Here is a 14,934-nt window from a genome sequence, read left to right as displayed (position 1 = left end):
AACTAGACATACTCAATGAAAGCCTCCAGGGAAACAGACCTGGCATCTTTACAAACTCCCAGGTCATGCGATCTGTAAGCAGAGTTTAAAATCCTTAATCTCACTGGCCCAACAAATGATACAAATACACCCAGGCATAGGCAGATGTGGGGCTAAGGAAACACGCTACTTCCTGGAGTCTAGCCAAACTAGCTCTTCCAAAGATGGAAAGAATCAGAAAGGGGCTCTGTTAACAAAATGTCCAATACTCGAGTTATCAGAGAAATTTCACCCAATGTGTTCCAAAGGCTACCAAGTACTCTCAGTATATTTGGGGAGCTGCTGTTCCCTTTTGTACTGACTTCGAATATCTATGAAGGAATGGGCCAGGGGAAGGGTCCTTCTGATCCATCACAACTCTAAAAGGTACTGGAAGACCAACTGCCAATCTGGGCTTTGGAGTCTTTAAAGAGAATTATCACTGCTGTTGACTATAAGAGAAAAACAAACATTTTAAAGTACCCAAATACTTTAAAGTATCCAAATACACCAGGCATGGTGGCTCATGCCTGTAATCCCAGCACTTTGAGAGGCCAAGGTGGGTTGAACACTTGAGGTCAGGAGTTAGAGACGGCCAAGCCAACGCAGCAAAATCCCATCTCTAATAATAATAAAAAGCACAAAAACTAGCCAGGTGTGGTGGCATGTACCTGTAGTCCCAGCTACTCAGGAGGCTGAGGCACGAGAATTGCTTGAACCCAGGTGCTGGAGGATGCGGTGAGCCGAGATGGCACCACTGCACTCCAGCCTGGTGACAGAGCAAGACTCCATCTCAAAAACAAACAAACAAACAACAGAAAAAAATTAACCCAGAGTGGTGGTGCATGCCTGTAATCACAGCTACTCAGGAGGCTGAGGTAGGAGAATTGCTTGAGCCTGGAAGGCAAAGGTTGCTGTGAGCCGAGATGGCACCACTGCACTTGAGCCTGGGCAACAGATCAGGACTCAGTGTCAAAAAAAATTAAAAATAGAAATAAATAAATATGGCTCATGTGTGTAATCCCAGCACTTTGGGAGGCCAAGGTGGGCAGATCTCTTGAGGTTGGGAGTTTGAGACCAGCCTGGCCCACATCGTGAAACCCTGTCTCTGCTAAAAACACAAAAAATAGGTGTGGTGGCACACATCTGTAATTCCAGCTACTCAGGAGGCTAAGGCATGAGAATTGCTTGAACCTGGGAGGTGGAGGTTGCAGTGAGCTGAGATCATGCCACTGTACTCCAGCCTGGGCAACAGAGCAAGACTCCATCTCAAAAAAAATATAAATAAATAAGTACAGTACCCAAATATAGCCAAGCATGTCAAAACTACAGGTTTATTGCATGACAGGTTGGGATATACACATGGAGCAGATGGATTTAGTAGGGAAGTAAATCAGGCTGAGGAAGGCAGTCAAGTTTTACTGGACAGCACTGGTCTAGGCATTAATGTCACAGAAATAGAGGGCAACATAACTGGTCTTAGAAGAGGTCAAAGGATCCATTAAGATGTGAGGGGTGATAGAAATGCTTATGTTATATGAAGACTAAGGTTTGAATTTAGAATATAAAGCTGGAGTGTACCAGTTATTAATGCCATTAATGCCTTGCTAAGAGCGCAGTGATATTTTAAAGGGCCTGTTTTCAACCTACCACATTTAAACCTAACTTAGTCAAGCGTCTGAAGGAAAAACTCCCTCACTCAAGACCTGCTGAAGGCAGCATTTAACGTTGCACCCTGAACCAAGGGCACAGATTCTGTTTCAATGGTTTTCAATCAGCTCAAGCTTACCACATCAAACTGTTTCCGGTCCAGAGGCAGAAAGCTTTTCTGGTTGGGAAGATAAAAATTATTGCTCAAGACTGCAGTCTGAAGACCTTCTGCCCGAATTTGAGATATGGCCTCAGTCATCACTGGGAACTGCTTCACTCGCTCACTTGTCAGAAGAGAGAAAAATGACTCCACAGGCACAGAGGTCTTCGACTAAGTATAGGAGAGGGCAGAGGAAAACAGCAATCTTTAAGAGTGAAAACCACTCATGGCCAACAGAAAAAAAAAAATGCTTATTCCTGGTGTCCTTCTACTCTCTGACTACAAAAGCCCAGGCTCATAGCTTGCTGCCTTCAGGAACTGTGTTTCTCAGCCCCTGTGCCCTGATAGAAGGTTTTCAAAAGTTACTTAGGATTAGTTATAGGTTGGACACAGTGGCTCACACCTGCAATCCCGGCACTTTTGGAGGCCGAGGTTGGAGGACTACTTGAGCCCAGGAGTTTCACACCAGCCTGGGCAACAAAGTGAGATTCAAAAAAATTTTTTTTTTAAACTTAGCTGCCAGGCACGGTAGCTCATGCCTGTAATCCCAGCACTTTGGGATGCCAAGGTGGGCAGATCACAAGGTCAAGAGATCGAGACCATCCTGGCCAACATGGTGAAATCCCATCTCTACTAAAAACACAAAAATTAGCTGGGCTTGGTGGCGTGAGCCTACAGTCTCAGCTACTTGGAAGGCTAAGGCAGGAGAACTGCTTGAACCCCGGAGGCAGAGGTTGCAGTGAGCCGAGACTGTGCCACTGCACTCCAGCCTGGCAACAGAGCGAGACTCTGTCTCAAAAAAAAAAAAACTTAGCCAGGCTTAGTGGCACAAAACTGTGGTTCCAGCTACTCAGGAGGCTGGGAGGTTGAGACTGCAGTGAGCTATGATCAAGCCACTGTGCTCCAGCCTGAGCAACAGAGTAGGGAATGGAGCTATTTATATCAGTGTTACAATTAAATGAGTTCTTTATTCTGCTCATGGAGTGCCAGCTGAAAAAAAAAACCCAGCATATCATAAGAAGATACAGTAAACTCTTTATATAATTTAATTTTTAATGACTGAGAAGTCATTTAATGCTTTTTGTATTGCCTCAGCATCACTATTATGAACTTTAGTATATAATCAAATTTTTTTCTTGTTTTGAAATTCAATCCGTGTGGGTTTTGAAAACTCTTCTATTATCACATTTCAAAATCTGCAAAGGCAAATCTACTGTTTATACACACACACATTTGGTAACAGTTTTATTGAAATATAATTCACATGCCATGAAATTCACCTACTTAAGGAGTGCAATTTGATGGTTTTCAATATATTTACAAAGTTGTGCAACCATCACTGCCATCAATTTTAGGACATTTTCATTACTCTAAAGAGCAAATCGGCATGGCGCGGTGGCTCATGCCTATAATCCCAGCACTTTGGGAGGCCAAGGTGGGTGAATCACGAGGTCAAGAGATCGAGACCATCCTGGTCAGCATGGTAAAATCCCATCTCTATTAAAAACATAATAATCGGCCGGGTGCAGTGGCTCACGCTTGTCATCTCAGCACTTTGGGAGGCTGAGGCGGGTGGGTCACCTGAGGTCAGGAATTTGAGACCAGCCTGGCCAACACAGTGAAACCCCATCTCTACTAAAAATTAGCTGGGCATGGTGGCAGGTGCCTGTAATCCCAGCTACTCAGGAGGCTGAGGAGGCGAATCACGTGAACCCGGGAGACGGAGGTTGCAGTGAGCCGAGACTGCACCATTGCACTCTAGCATGGGTAACAGAGAGAGGCTGTGTCTGAAAAAAGAAAAAAAATCATCAGCTGGGCGTGGTGGTGCTCACCAATAGTCCCAGCTACTTGGGAGGCTGGGGCAGGATAATTGCTTGAACCTGGGAGGTGAAGGTTACAGTGAGCCAAGTTCGTACCACTGCACTCCAGCCTAGCAACAGAGTGACATTCCATCTCAAAAAAAAAAAAGGCAAACCGTACCCATTAGCAGTAACTCCTCATTTCTCCCAAAGTCCCCTGTACTAGGAAACCACCAATCTACTTTCCATCTCTATGGATTTGCCTGTTCTGGACAGTTCACGCAGATGGAATTATACATCATGTGGTCTTTTTTGACTGGCTTCTTTCACTTTACATAATATTTTTAAGGTTTACTATTATATACCCATATTATGTTTATAAATATATACATGTATATATATATATAAATTGTAGAAAATATATGCAACACAAAATTTACCATTTTAACCTTTTTTAATTTTTGAGACAGAGTCTCTGTCACCCAGGCTGGAGTGCAGTGATGTGATCTCGATCTTGGCTCACTGCAAACTCTGCCTCCTGGGTTCAAGCAATACTCCTGCCTCAGTCTCCGAAGTAGCTGAAATTACAGGTGTCTGCCACCACACCTGGCTAATTTTTATATTTTTAGTACAGACGGGGTTTCACCATTTTGGTCAGGCTAGTCTTGAACTCCTGACCTCAGGTGATCGGCCCACCTTGGCCTCCCAAAGGCTGGGATTAGAGGCATGAGCCACTACACTCAACTGTTTTTAAGTACACAGTGCAGTGGCATTAAGTCCAGCCATGTTGTCATGCAGCCATCATCATCACCACCATCTACCTACAGAACTTTTCTTACTATATTTTAAATTATATTTCAGTAAAGCTATTGTGGTTACATGAGTTAGTAAAATACAAAGAGCGGGAGAACAATCCAAGATGGCCAATCGCTAACATCTCGGGATTGCAGCTCTCAGTGGAAGCGCAGAGAACTAGAGGACGCCACACTTTCAGACAAATTCTGGTCGCTCATGGAGCAGAAGAACCCCAGTGGAGGAGTCACACAGGTCGCCAGCACGACTCTTGTGGCCGGCGCAGCGGTTTCACCAGCACCTCGGCGCGGCAGCTCTCGGAGCAGAGTAAACAGGGCTGGCTCCCCTTCTGACCGAGGTTTGGAGCCCAGGGAAGGCCTATTTCGGACACAAGAAGGAAGCCAGACAGGAGAATCCTGGGCAGAAAAGCACCATCAGTCTTAACGTCGCCGTTCTGGCCCTGGGAACTAACAACTTGGACGTCCACTCAAGAGGCCTAATCTGAAAGTTGGTAATTTCAAAGACAACAGGAGGATAAATTTATAATGATGGGAAGAAACCAGCATAAAAAGGCTGAGAATATGCAAAATCAGAACGCCTCTCCCTCTAAAGATGATCACAGTTCCACATCAACAATGGAACAAGGCTTGATGGAGAACGAGCGCATCCCAATGACAGAATCACTCTTCAAGGAATGGATAATAAGAAACTTCTGTGAGTTAAAAGAACATGTTGTAGCCCAACGTAAAGAAACTAAGAACTTTGAAAAAAGGTTTGATGAAATCCTATTGAGAATAGACAACTTAGAGATGAGTATAAGTGAATTAATGGAACTGAAGAATACAATACAGGAACTCCGAGAAGTATGCACAGGTTTAAACACTCTAATTGCTCAAGCAGAAGAAAGGATATCAGAGGTCAAAGTCCAACTTAATGAAATAAAACAAGAAGACAAGATTAGAGAAAAAAGGATAAAAAGGAATGAGAAAAGTCTCCAAGAAATGTGGGACTATGTGAAAAGACCAAATTTACGTTTGATAGGTGTACCTGAATGCGACGGAGAGAATAAATCCAAGCTAGAAAACACCCTTCAGGATATTATTCAGGAAAATTTTCCTAAACTAGCAAAGCAGGTCAAAATTCAACCCCAGGAAATACAGAGAACACCACAAAGATATTCCTCAAGAAGAGCAACCCCAAGGCACATAATCGTTAGATTCACCAGGGTTGAAACGAAGGAGAAAATACTAAGGGCAGCCAGAGAGAAAGGTCAGGTTACCCACAAAGGCAAGCCTATCAGACTTACCGCATATCTCTCAGCAGAAACTCTACAAGCCAGAAGAGAGTGGGGGCCAATATTCAACATCCTCAAAGAACAGAACCTTCAGCCCAGAATTTCATATCCAGCCAAACTAAGCTTCACAACTGAAGGAAAAATAAAATCTTTTATGAACAAGCAAGTACTCAGAGATTTTATTACCACCAGGCCTGCTTTACAAGAGCTTCTGAAAGAAGCATTACACACAGAAAGAAACAACCAGTATTAGCCTTTCTAAAAATATACCAAAAAGTAAAGAGCACCAACATAAAGAAGAATTTACATCAACGAAAGGATAAAACACCCAGTTAACATCAAATGGCAGTAACCCTAAATTTAAATTGACTAAATCCCCCAATCAAAAGACACAGCCAAAACCCAACGGCATGTTACATCCAGACCTGTTTCACATGCAAGGATACACAAAGACTCAAAACAAAGGGATGGAGAAAGATTTACCAACCAAATGGAGAGCAAAAATAAATAAATAAAAAGCAGGAGTTGCAATTCTTGTATCGGATAAAACAGATTTTAAAGCAACAAAGATATAGTGGTAAAAGGATCAATGCAACAACAAGAGCTAACAATCCTAACACCCAGATACATAGAGACTTAGATTCGATGAGACAGAAAATTAATAAGGATATCAAGGACTCAAACTCAGATCCGGAACAAGTAAACTTAATAAAAATTTATAAAGCTCTCCATTTCAAATACACAAAATATACATTCTTGTCAATACCACATCACACCTACTCATAGGTTTAAATGAAACATTGAGTGGCCATTATTAATACCCATTTTTTTTTCAGAATAAAGCAATATTTCCATTCACCCTCCCACTTTCTCTTCCTCTTTCTTCCTCTCCTTTACTCATCTTTTTTTCTTTCCTTCTCTCAAAAAAAAGAAAAAAAAAAAAAAAGAAATCAACTTGTAAACCTCTAGATCCAGGTCGGCAATGTCTCTCTCAGTGCTTGATTTCCTTCCTTCCCTTCCCTCCCTCCCTCCCTCCCTCTCTCCCTCTCCCCCTCCCCCCTTCCTCCCTTCCTTTCTTCCTTCATCCCTTCCTTCCTCCCTTCCTCCTTCCCTGCCTTCCTGCCTTCCTCCCTTCCTCCCCCTACCCCCCCCAAAAAATAAATAAAATACAAAGAGCTTAGAACAGTGCAAAGTACAGAGAAAATGCTCAATGTTATTATTGCTTTAAATAAGCTTTTATATCAAAGCCATTATGTAGACAGCTCCTGTTTTAGTATCTGTTGGAGGGAAGTTTTCGGGTTGCTGAATGCATTGAGGTGCTGGGAGGAGGGTGGCAGGCCCAGAAAGGGCACAGTGGCTCTACAACCCCTGCTCCCAGGCATCTTGTCATAATGTCTGTTCATTTGTATCCTTTATAATATCCTTTATAATAAACCAGAAAACATTTAAAAAATATGTTCATTTAGTAAAGAATTTTTTTTCTTGAGACTGTCTTGTTATGTCGTCCAGGCTGTAGTGCAGTGGCACTGTCATGGCCCACTGCAGCCTCAATCTCTAGGGCTCAAACCTCAGCCTCCTGAATAGCTGGGACTACAGGTGTGTACCACTATGCCTAGCTAATTTTTTTTATTTTTAAAGGTCTCGCTATATTGCCTAAGCTGGTCTCCTGCCTCAGCCTCCAAAATGTTGAAGTTACAGACATGAGCCACCACGCCTGGCTAAGAATTTTTTTTTTTTTTTTTTTGAGAGAGTCTTGCTCTGTCGTCAGGTGCCAGGCTGGAGTGCAGTGGCACAATCTTGGCTCACTGCAATCTCCGCCTCCTGGGTTCAAGCAATTCTCCTGCCACAGCCTCCTGAGTAGCTGGGACTAAAGGCACGAGCCACCACATCAAGCTAATTTTTGTATTTTTTAGTAGAGATGGGGTTTCACCATGTTGGCCAGGATGGTCTCGATCTCTTGACCTTGTGATCCACCTGCCTTGGTCACCCAAAGTGCTGGGATTACAGGTGTGAGTCACCATGCCGGGCCAATAATATTTTTACTTATTCATATATGAATTGAACATTGAACACCTAGGGGTGAAGGAAATAACTGTAAAACATGTAAGGGAAACGGCCGGGCATGGTGGCTTACACCTGTAAATCCAAGCACTTTGGAGGCCAAGGCAGGCAGATCACCTGAGGTCAGGAGTTCAAGACCAGCCTGACCAACATGGTGAAACCACGTCTTCAAAAAATAATAATAATAAATAAATAAAAACATGTAATGGGTTACTAGGTTTCACTCTATTTTCAGTTTAACTAACTTACAGATGACTGTTGCAACCACTACTTAAGGCAAAAAGAAAAAATATGGAAATGTAGGTATGTTTATCACTTACCATTTCAGAGCAAAGTCTCTCAAATTCCCGTAAAAAGTTCTCTGCTGTTACCTCTGCTCTCATAAATCTCATCCAGGGCCCATTTTCACCACCTTCCATCAAGGCCTTTAATACAGTTCCAGAAGGGATATGATTCTGTACCTCCCACTCTATAGAAAGTAAAATATACAAAAGTGGAATACATTGATACCTGCTGGGGTTTAGGGAACTCAGGGAAATTACCATACCAGTTCCTACAGCCTCACTATACTGCCAGGGTGGATGCCGTTGGGAATTTCCAGATATTCACAAAATTTTAAATCTCAACCTTAGATGCCCAGAGGAAGAGAAATATTCATTTGTACAACAGAGAGCATATTGCTGTGAAGCATCAGGTCCTTATCACTTGCTTGAGAGGACTCTGGGCACTGCATGATGAATTTTCTTCCTTGGTTTCATATTTACTGGACCATATATGTTAGGTCACTTACCTGGACCTGGTAGAGAATATGGAAGCACATGAAGGAATAAGCTAGATCCTGGTAGCCCCCAAAACATAACATGCAAGCTGTAGTAATTCTTTACAGCATGGGTAGGTACACTGAAATGTTCACCTGAAATGCTGTCTTTGTGGATAAGAAAGGAAATTTCTTCTTTTTTTGAGACAGCCTCGCTCAGTTACCCAGGCTGGAGTGTGGCGGTGCGATCTCAGCTCATTGCAACCTCTGCTGTCCAGGTTCAAGTGACTCTCGTGCCTTAGCCTCCCAAGTAGTTGGGATTACAGGTGCATGCCACCAAGCCTGGCTAATTTCCATATTTTCAGTAGAAACATGGTTTCACCATGCTAGCCAGGCAGATACAAAACTCCTGACCTAATGTGGTCCACCTGCCTCGGCCTTCCAAAGTGCTGGGATTACAGGTGCAAGCCACTGCACCTAGCCAAGAAGGAAATTTCTATCCACAAAGAGCTAAGGCAGTGATGGATCAGCATCTGTGGAATACTGGGAACATTTGGGCCAGGGTTGTTTCTCCTCATCCACAGTTGCTTTTCCTGTCTATAACACAGATGCTGGGGGCAAATATATACCAACATTCATAATTATCAATCTAAGACAAAACATACTTTACATATAGCTTTTGTTTTGGAATGAAAACACCTTTGTTGTTTTTTTTCTAATAAAGCAGTGCCTGTACATTGAAACATTCTCAGACAATATATTTCATAAAAAGCTAGACAAAAGAAAGTAGGCCAGATACAGTAGCTCATACCTATAATCCCAGCATTTTGGGAGGCCAAAGTGAAAGGATCCCTTGAGGTCAAGAGTCTGATACCAGCCTGGGCCACATGATGAAACCCCGTTGCTACAAAAAATTAAAAAACTAGCTGGGCACAGTGGCATGCTCCTGTAATTCTAGCAACTCAGGAAGCTGAGGTGGGAGGATCACGTAAGCCCCAGAGTTTGAAGCTGCAGTGAACTATGATGGCACTGCTGCACTGCAGCCTGGCAGCCTGGGGACACAGAGCAAGACCCCATCTCTTAAAAAAAAAAAAAAAAAAAGAAGAAGAAGAGAAAGGAAAAGGACAAGAAAGTGAAGGACAAGCAATCAGGCAATCCTATATTTTAGAAATAACCAATGTTAACAATCTGGCATATGTCCTTTGAAAATAACATGACTTTTAAGACTCAATCCAAAAAATACTTCTTTAATTTTAGAGCTAAAGCATATAGCATTTTTCACAGTCCCAGAGTTAGCAAGCATGTAGAAAACAGGCACCATCATATGCTGTTGATGGTAGCATCAACAAGCACAACCTCTGCAGACAGCAATTTGATAATTTCTGTCAAAATCTGAAATGCACATACATTTGATGTAGTAATTCTACTTCCAGGAATTTCTTCCATATATATTTATGAAAGTAAGCAAAGGTTATGTACAAGGCTGTCTGTGCAGAATTCCTCATAATAAAAACAACTAGAAAAGTTTAATATAGTTAAGCATATATTAATAAGGTGCTTATTACATCAATTATGATATATTCACATACCATAAAACCAAACAGATGTTAAAACTTGGCTTGGGGCCAAATCTGTCTCCTGTCTATTTTTTTTTTTTTTTTTGAGATGAAGTCTCACTCTGTCATCCAGGCTGGAGTGCAGTGGCGTGATCTTGGCTCACTGCAACCTTTGCCTCCTGGTTTCAAGCAATTCTCCTGTCTCAACCTCCTGAGTAGCTGGGATAACAGGCATGCGCTGCCATCACCACCTAATTTTTGTATTTTTGGTACAGATGGGGTTTCACTATGTTGGCCAGACTGGTCTTGAACTCCTGACCTCAGGTGATCCTCCCACCTTGGCCTCCTGAAGTGCTGGAATTACAGGAATGAGCCACCACACCTGGCCATCCTATCTGTTTTTCTAAAAGATGGGGTCTTACTGTGTTGCCCAGGCTGGCCTTGAACTCCTGGGTTCAAATGAGCCTTCCACCTCAGCCTTCCTAGTAGCTGGAACTACAGGCACACACCAGCATGCCTGGTTCTACCTATTTTTGTAAATAAAGTGATACTGGAACACAACCACACTTACTTGTTTACTACTGTCTATTACGGCTTTCTTGCTGCAACAGTAGAAGTTAGCAGTTAGGCCAGGCATGGTGGCTCACGCCTGTAATCCAAGCACTTTGGAGGCCAAGGGGGGCAGATCACCTGAGGTCGGGAGTTCAAGACCAGCCTGACCAACATGGTGAAACCCCGTCCTTAAAAAAAAAAAAAAGAAGAAGTTAACAGTTGTGACAGAGAGTATGGCTCACAGAGCCTATGTAGCCCTTCTTTTTTTTTTTTTTTTTTTTGAGATGATCTCTCACTCTGTTGCCAGGCTGGAGTGCAGTGGTGCCATCTTGGCTTACTGCAACCTCCACTTCCCAGGTTTAAGTGATTCTCCTGTCTCAGGCTCCCGAGTAGCAGGAACTACCAGCACATGCCACCATGCCCAGCTAATTTTTGTATTTTTAGTAGAGACAGGTTTCACCATATTGTCCTGTCTCAGCCTCCCGAGTAGCTGAGACTACAGGCACGTGCCACAATGCCCAGCTAAATTGAGGCCAGGATGGTTTCATTTTCTTGACCTTGTGATCCACCTACCTCAGCCTCCCAAAGTGCTGGGATTATAGGTGTGAGCCACCTTTTTTTTTGTAATACTGTTTTGTAATACTTTTTTTTTTGAGTCTTACTGTTGCCCAGGATGGATTGCTGTGGCACAATCATTGACCACTGCAGCCTCAACCTCTCAGGACCAAGCAATCCTTCTGCCTCAGCCTCCTGAGTAGCTGGGATTACAGGTGTGTACTACCATGCCCAACTCATTTTTTAAATTTTTTTGTAGAAATGAGAATCTCACTATGTTGCCCAGGCTGGTCTCAAACTCCTGTCCTCAAACATTCTCCCAGCTTGGCCTCCCAAACTGCTGGGACTGTAAGCATGAGCCATCACATCCAGCCTGCCTAGCCTTTTATAGAAAAAGTTTACTAACCCCAAACTAGATCCTAGACCTATGCCAACAGATATGAAAAGGATATCATATTGAGTAAAAACAAAAGCATGAAACAGTCTATAGCATATGATCCAATTTGTATACACATACACACGGGCAATTTTTCAAAAAATAAGCAAGAAACTTTTCACAATGATGAGTCTGGAACCATACAGGAAAGGGTGAAGGTGGCAGCAGGAAATTTCCTTTATGCTTTATACTTTTTTAGCAGTGACTATTCAATAAATGAGGTTGGCATAACTAGGTTTCAATATGGAAAAAAATTAAGTTAAATCCTCTTTCAGGCTACCACAAAACAAATTCCCAATACAGTAAATATCCAAGTCAGAAATACAAAATTCTAAAACTTAAAAACAACACAGAAGGCTGGGCGTAATGGCTCATGCCTATAATCCCAGCACATTGGGAGACAGAGGCAGAAGTAGGCAGACTGCTTAAGCTCCCAAGTTTGAGGCCAGCCTGGGCAACATGGCAAAACCCCATCTCTATAAAAAAATACAAAAATTAGCCAGGTGTGGTGGTGTGAGCCTGTAGTCCCAGCTACCTGCAAGGCTGAGGTGGGAGGATAACTTGAGCCTGGAAGGCGGAGGTTGCAGTGAGCCAAGATCACTCCACTGCACTCCAGCCTGAACAGCAGAGTGAAATTCTGTCTGAAAAACAAAAAAAAAAAAAAAAAAGGAAAAGAAAAAGAAAACTTTAGTACAGCTAAAAATACTAACAATAAAATCAAAAGACAAGCCATAAAAGGGAGAAAACATTTGCAAGTGAGGTAACAGATAAAAGGTTATTACTGGCCAGGTATGGTGGCTCACACCTGTAATCCCAGCACTTTGGGAGGTCGAGGCAGGCAGATCACCTGAGGTTGAAAGTTCAAGACCAGCCTGACCAACATGGAAAAACTCTGTCTCTACTAAATATACAAAATTAGCCAGGCATGGTGGCAAATGCCTGTAATCCCAGCTACTCAGCAGGCTGAAGCAGGAGAATCGCTTGAACCTCAGAGGCAGAGGTTTGCAGTGAGCTGAGATCACGCCATTGCACTTCAGCCTGGGCAACAAGAGGAAATTCCATCTCAAAAAAAAAAAAAGGTTATTACTGAAAATCAACAAGAAAAGTGATTCACAGAAAAACTGAATGACCAATAATATACAAAAAAAAAGGCTCACTACTCAGGAGGGTAAGGCAGGAGGATCACTTGAGACCAGGAGTTTGAGAGCAGCCTGGTAGTCTGGGCAATACAGCAAGAAGGCATCAGAAAAAAAAAAAAAAAAGCCAGATGCGGTGGTTCACACCTGTAATCCCGATACTTTTGAAGGCTGAGGCAGGTAGGTCACTTGAGGTCAGGAGTTTGAGACCAGCCTGGCCAACATGGTGAAACCGTGTCTCTATTAAAAACACACAAAAATTTAGCCAGGCATGGTGGTGCATTCCAGATACTCAGAAGGCTGAGCCAGGAGAATTGCTTGAATCAGGGAGGCAGAGATTACAGTGAGCCAAGATTTCACCATTGCACTCCAGCCTGGGTGACAGAGTAAGATTCCATCTCAAAAAAAAAAAAAAAAAAAAGGCTCAACCTCAGTGGCCTGGCTCGGTGGCTTACACCTGTAATCTCAGCACTTTGGAAGGCCTTGGGGGGGCGTAAATCACCTGAGGTTAGAAGTTAGAGACCAGCCTGGCCAACATGGCGAAACTCTGTCTCTACTAAAAATACAAAAATTAGCCACGCGTGGTGGCACACACCTGTAATCCCAGCTACTCAGGAGGCTGAAAATTGCTTGAACCCTGGAGATGGAGGTTGCAGTGAGCCAAGATCACACCACCGCACTTCAGCCTGGGCTACAGAGTAAGACTCTGTCTCAAAAAAAAAAAAAAAAGGAAAAGAAAAGAAACCACAAAGATGGAATTTTCATCTATCACACTAACAAAAATTTCAGTCAAACATTTTGAAATAATTATACTCTCTGAATTCATTTCTTTTCCCAAGACAGAGTCTTATTCTGTCACCCAGGCTGGAGTGCAGTGGCACGATCTTAGCTCACTGTAACCTCCACCTCCCGGGTTCAAGCGATTCTCCTATCTCAGCTTCCTGGGTAGCTGGGATTACAGGAACACACTACCACACCCAGTTAATTTTTGTATTTTTATTAGAGACGGGGTTTCACCATATTGGCCAGGCTGGTCTTGAGCTCCTAATCTCATGATCCACCCACCTTGGCCTCTCAAAGTGCTGGGATCAGAGTTGTGAGCCACTGTGCCCCACCTAAATTCAGTGTTAAATATTTGGAATTTGGTCTGAAAATGCATTTTTGGAGAAATATAAAGTAAAATAAAAATTAAAAACTAAAATGTTTGGGCTTTACTTTAAATTCTTTGTTGTGTGTACTAATTGTATAGTAAACTAACAGCTTAAATCAAGCTTTTCTGAAAAGGGAAAGATGGTAAATATTCCAGGCTCTGAAAGCTAATTTAGGGACCCTGTTGATATTACTCAACTCTGCCAGTACAGGGCAAAAGCAGCCACAGACAATATGTAAACAAATGGGCAAGACTGTTTTCCAAAAAAACTTTATTTTTATGGACATTGAAATGTGAATTTCACATAATTTTCACATCACAAAATATTATTCTTGTTTTGATATATTTCAATTACTTATTTCAAAACATTAAAAGTCATTCTTAGCTGACAGGCCATATAAAAACAGACAGAAGGCCAGGCATGATAGCTCACGCCTGTAATTCCAATGATTCAAGAGGCCAAGGTGGGAGAATCACTTGAGCCTAGGAGTTTGAGACCTGCTTGAGCAACATAGCGAGACCCCATACCTACAAAAAACAAAAATTAGCCAGGCATAGTGGTAAACACCTATAGCCTGTAGTCCCAACTACTCGAGAGCCTGATGCAGGATTGCTTGAACCCTGGAGTTTTAGGCTACAGTGAGCTATGACTGCACCACTGCATTCTAGCCTGGGAAAAACAGTGAGATCCCATCTCAAGGGGGAAAAAAAAGTACAATAACTCTAGTACATTCTTTATATTCTTTTTTTTTTTTTGAGACAGAGACTTGCTTTACTGCCCAGGCTAGAGTACAATGGTGTGATCTCAGCTAACTACAACCTCCACCTCTCGGGTTCAAGCGATTCTCCCCAGCCTCCAGAGTAGCTGCGATTATAGGTGCCCACCACTGCCCAGTTTATTTTTGTATTTTTAGTAGAGATGGGGTTGGCCAGGCTGGTCTTGAACTCCTGACGTCAGGTGATCTGCCCACCTCGTTCTCCCAAAGTGCTGAGATTACAGGCACGAGCCACCTCGCCC

The 14,934-nt window shown here is 42.7% G+C and overlaps 1 protein-coding gene across 15 annotated transcripts in view; it reads right to left on the bottom strand.

Moving 5' to 3' along the window:
• Nucleotides 1–14,934, bottom strand: part of ACAD10 (acyl-CoA dehydrogenase family member 10) — a 69,920-nt gene that overhangs the window by 44,222 nt on the left and 10,764 nt on the right. For 7 of the 15 annotated variants that reach the window (XM_009004665.5, XM_078337320.1, XM_009004667.5 and 4 more), the window contains exon 3: nucleotides 8,095–8,243. In XM_009004665.5, the coding sequence (XP_009002913.1) occupies nucleotides 8,095–8,243 (149 nt within the window). Of the gene's footprint in view, nucleotides 1–1,807; nucleotides 2,000–8,094; nucleotides 8,244–14,934 lie in introns of all 15 variants that reach the window. The other 8 variants (XR_013522112.1, XR_013522113.1, XM_002753033.6 and 5 more) reach the window with 2 other exon arrangements.

The sequence above is a fragment of the Callithrix jacchus genome, chromosome 9 (assembly GCF_049354715.1).
Source record: "Callithrix jacchus isolate 240 chromosome 9, calJac240_pri, whole genome shotgun sequence".
Taxonomy (NCBI): domain Eukaryota; kingdom Metazoa; phylum Chordata; class Mammalia; order Primates; family Cebidae; genus Callithrix; species Callithrix jacchus.
This window is presented reverse-complemented; position numbering and strand designations above follow the sequence as displayed.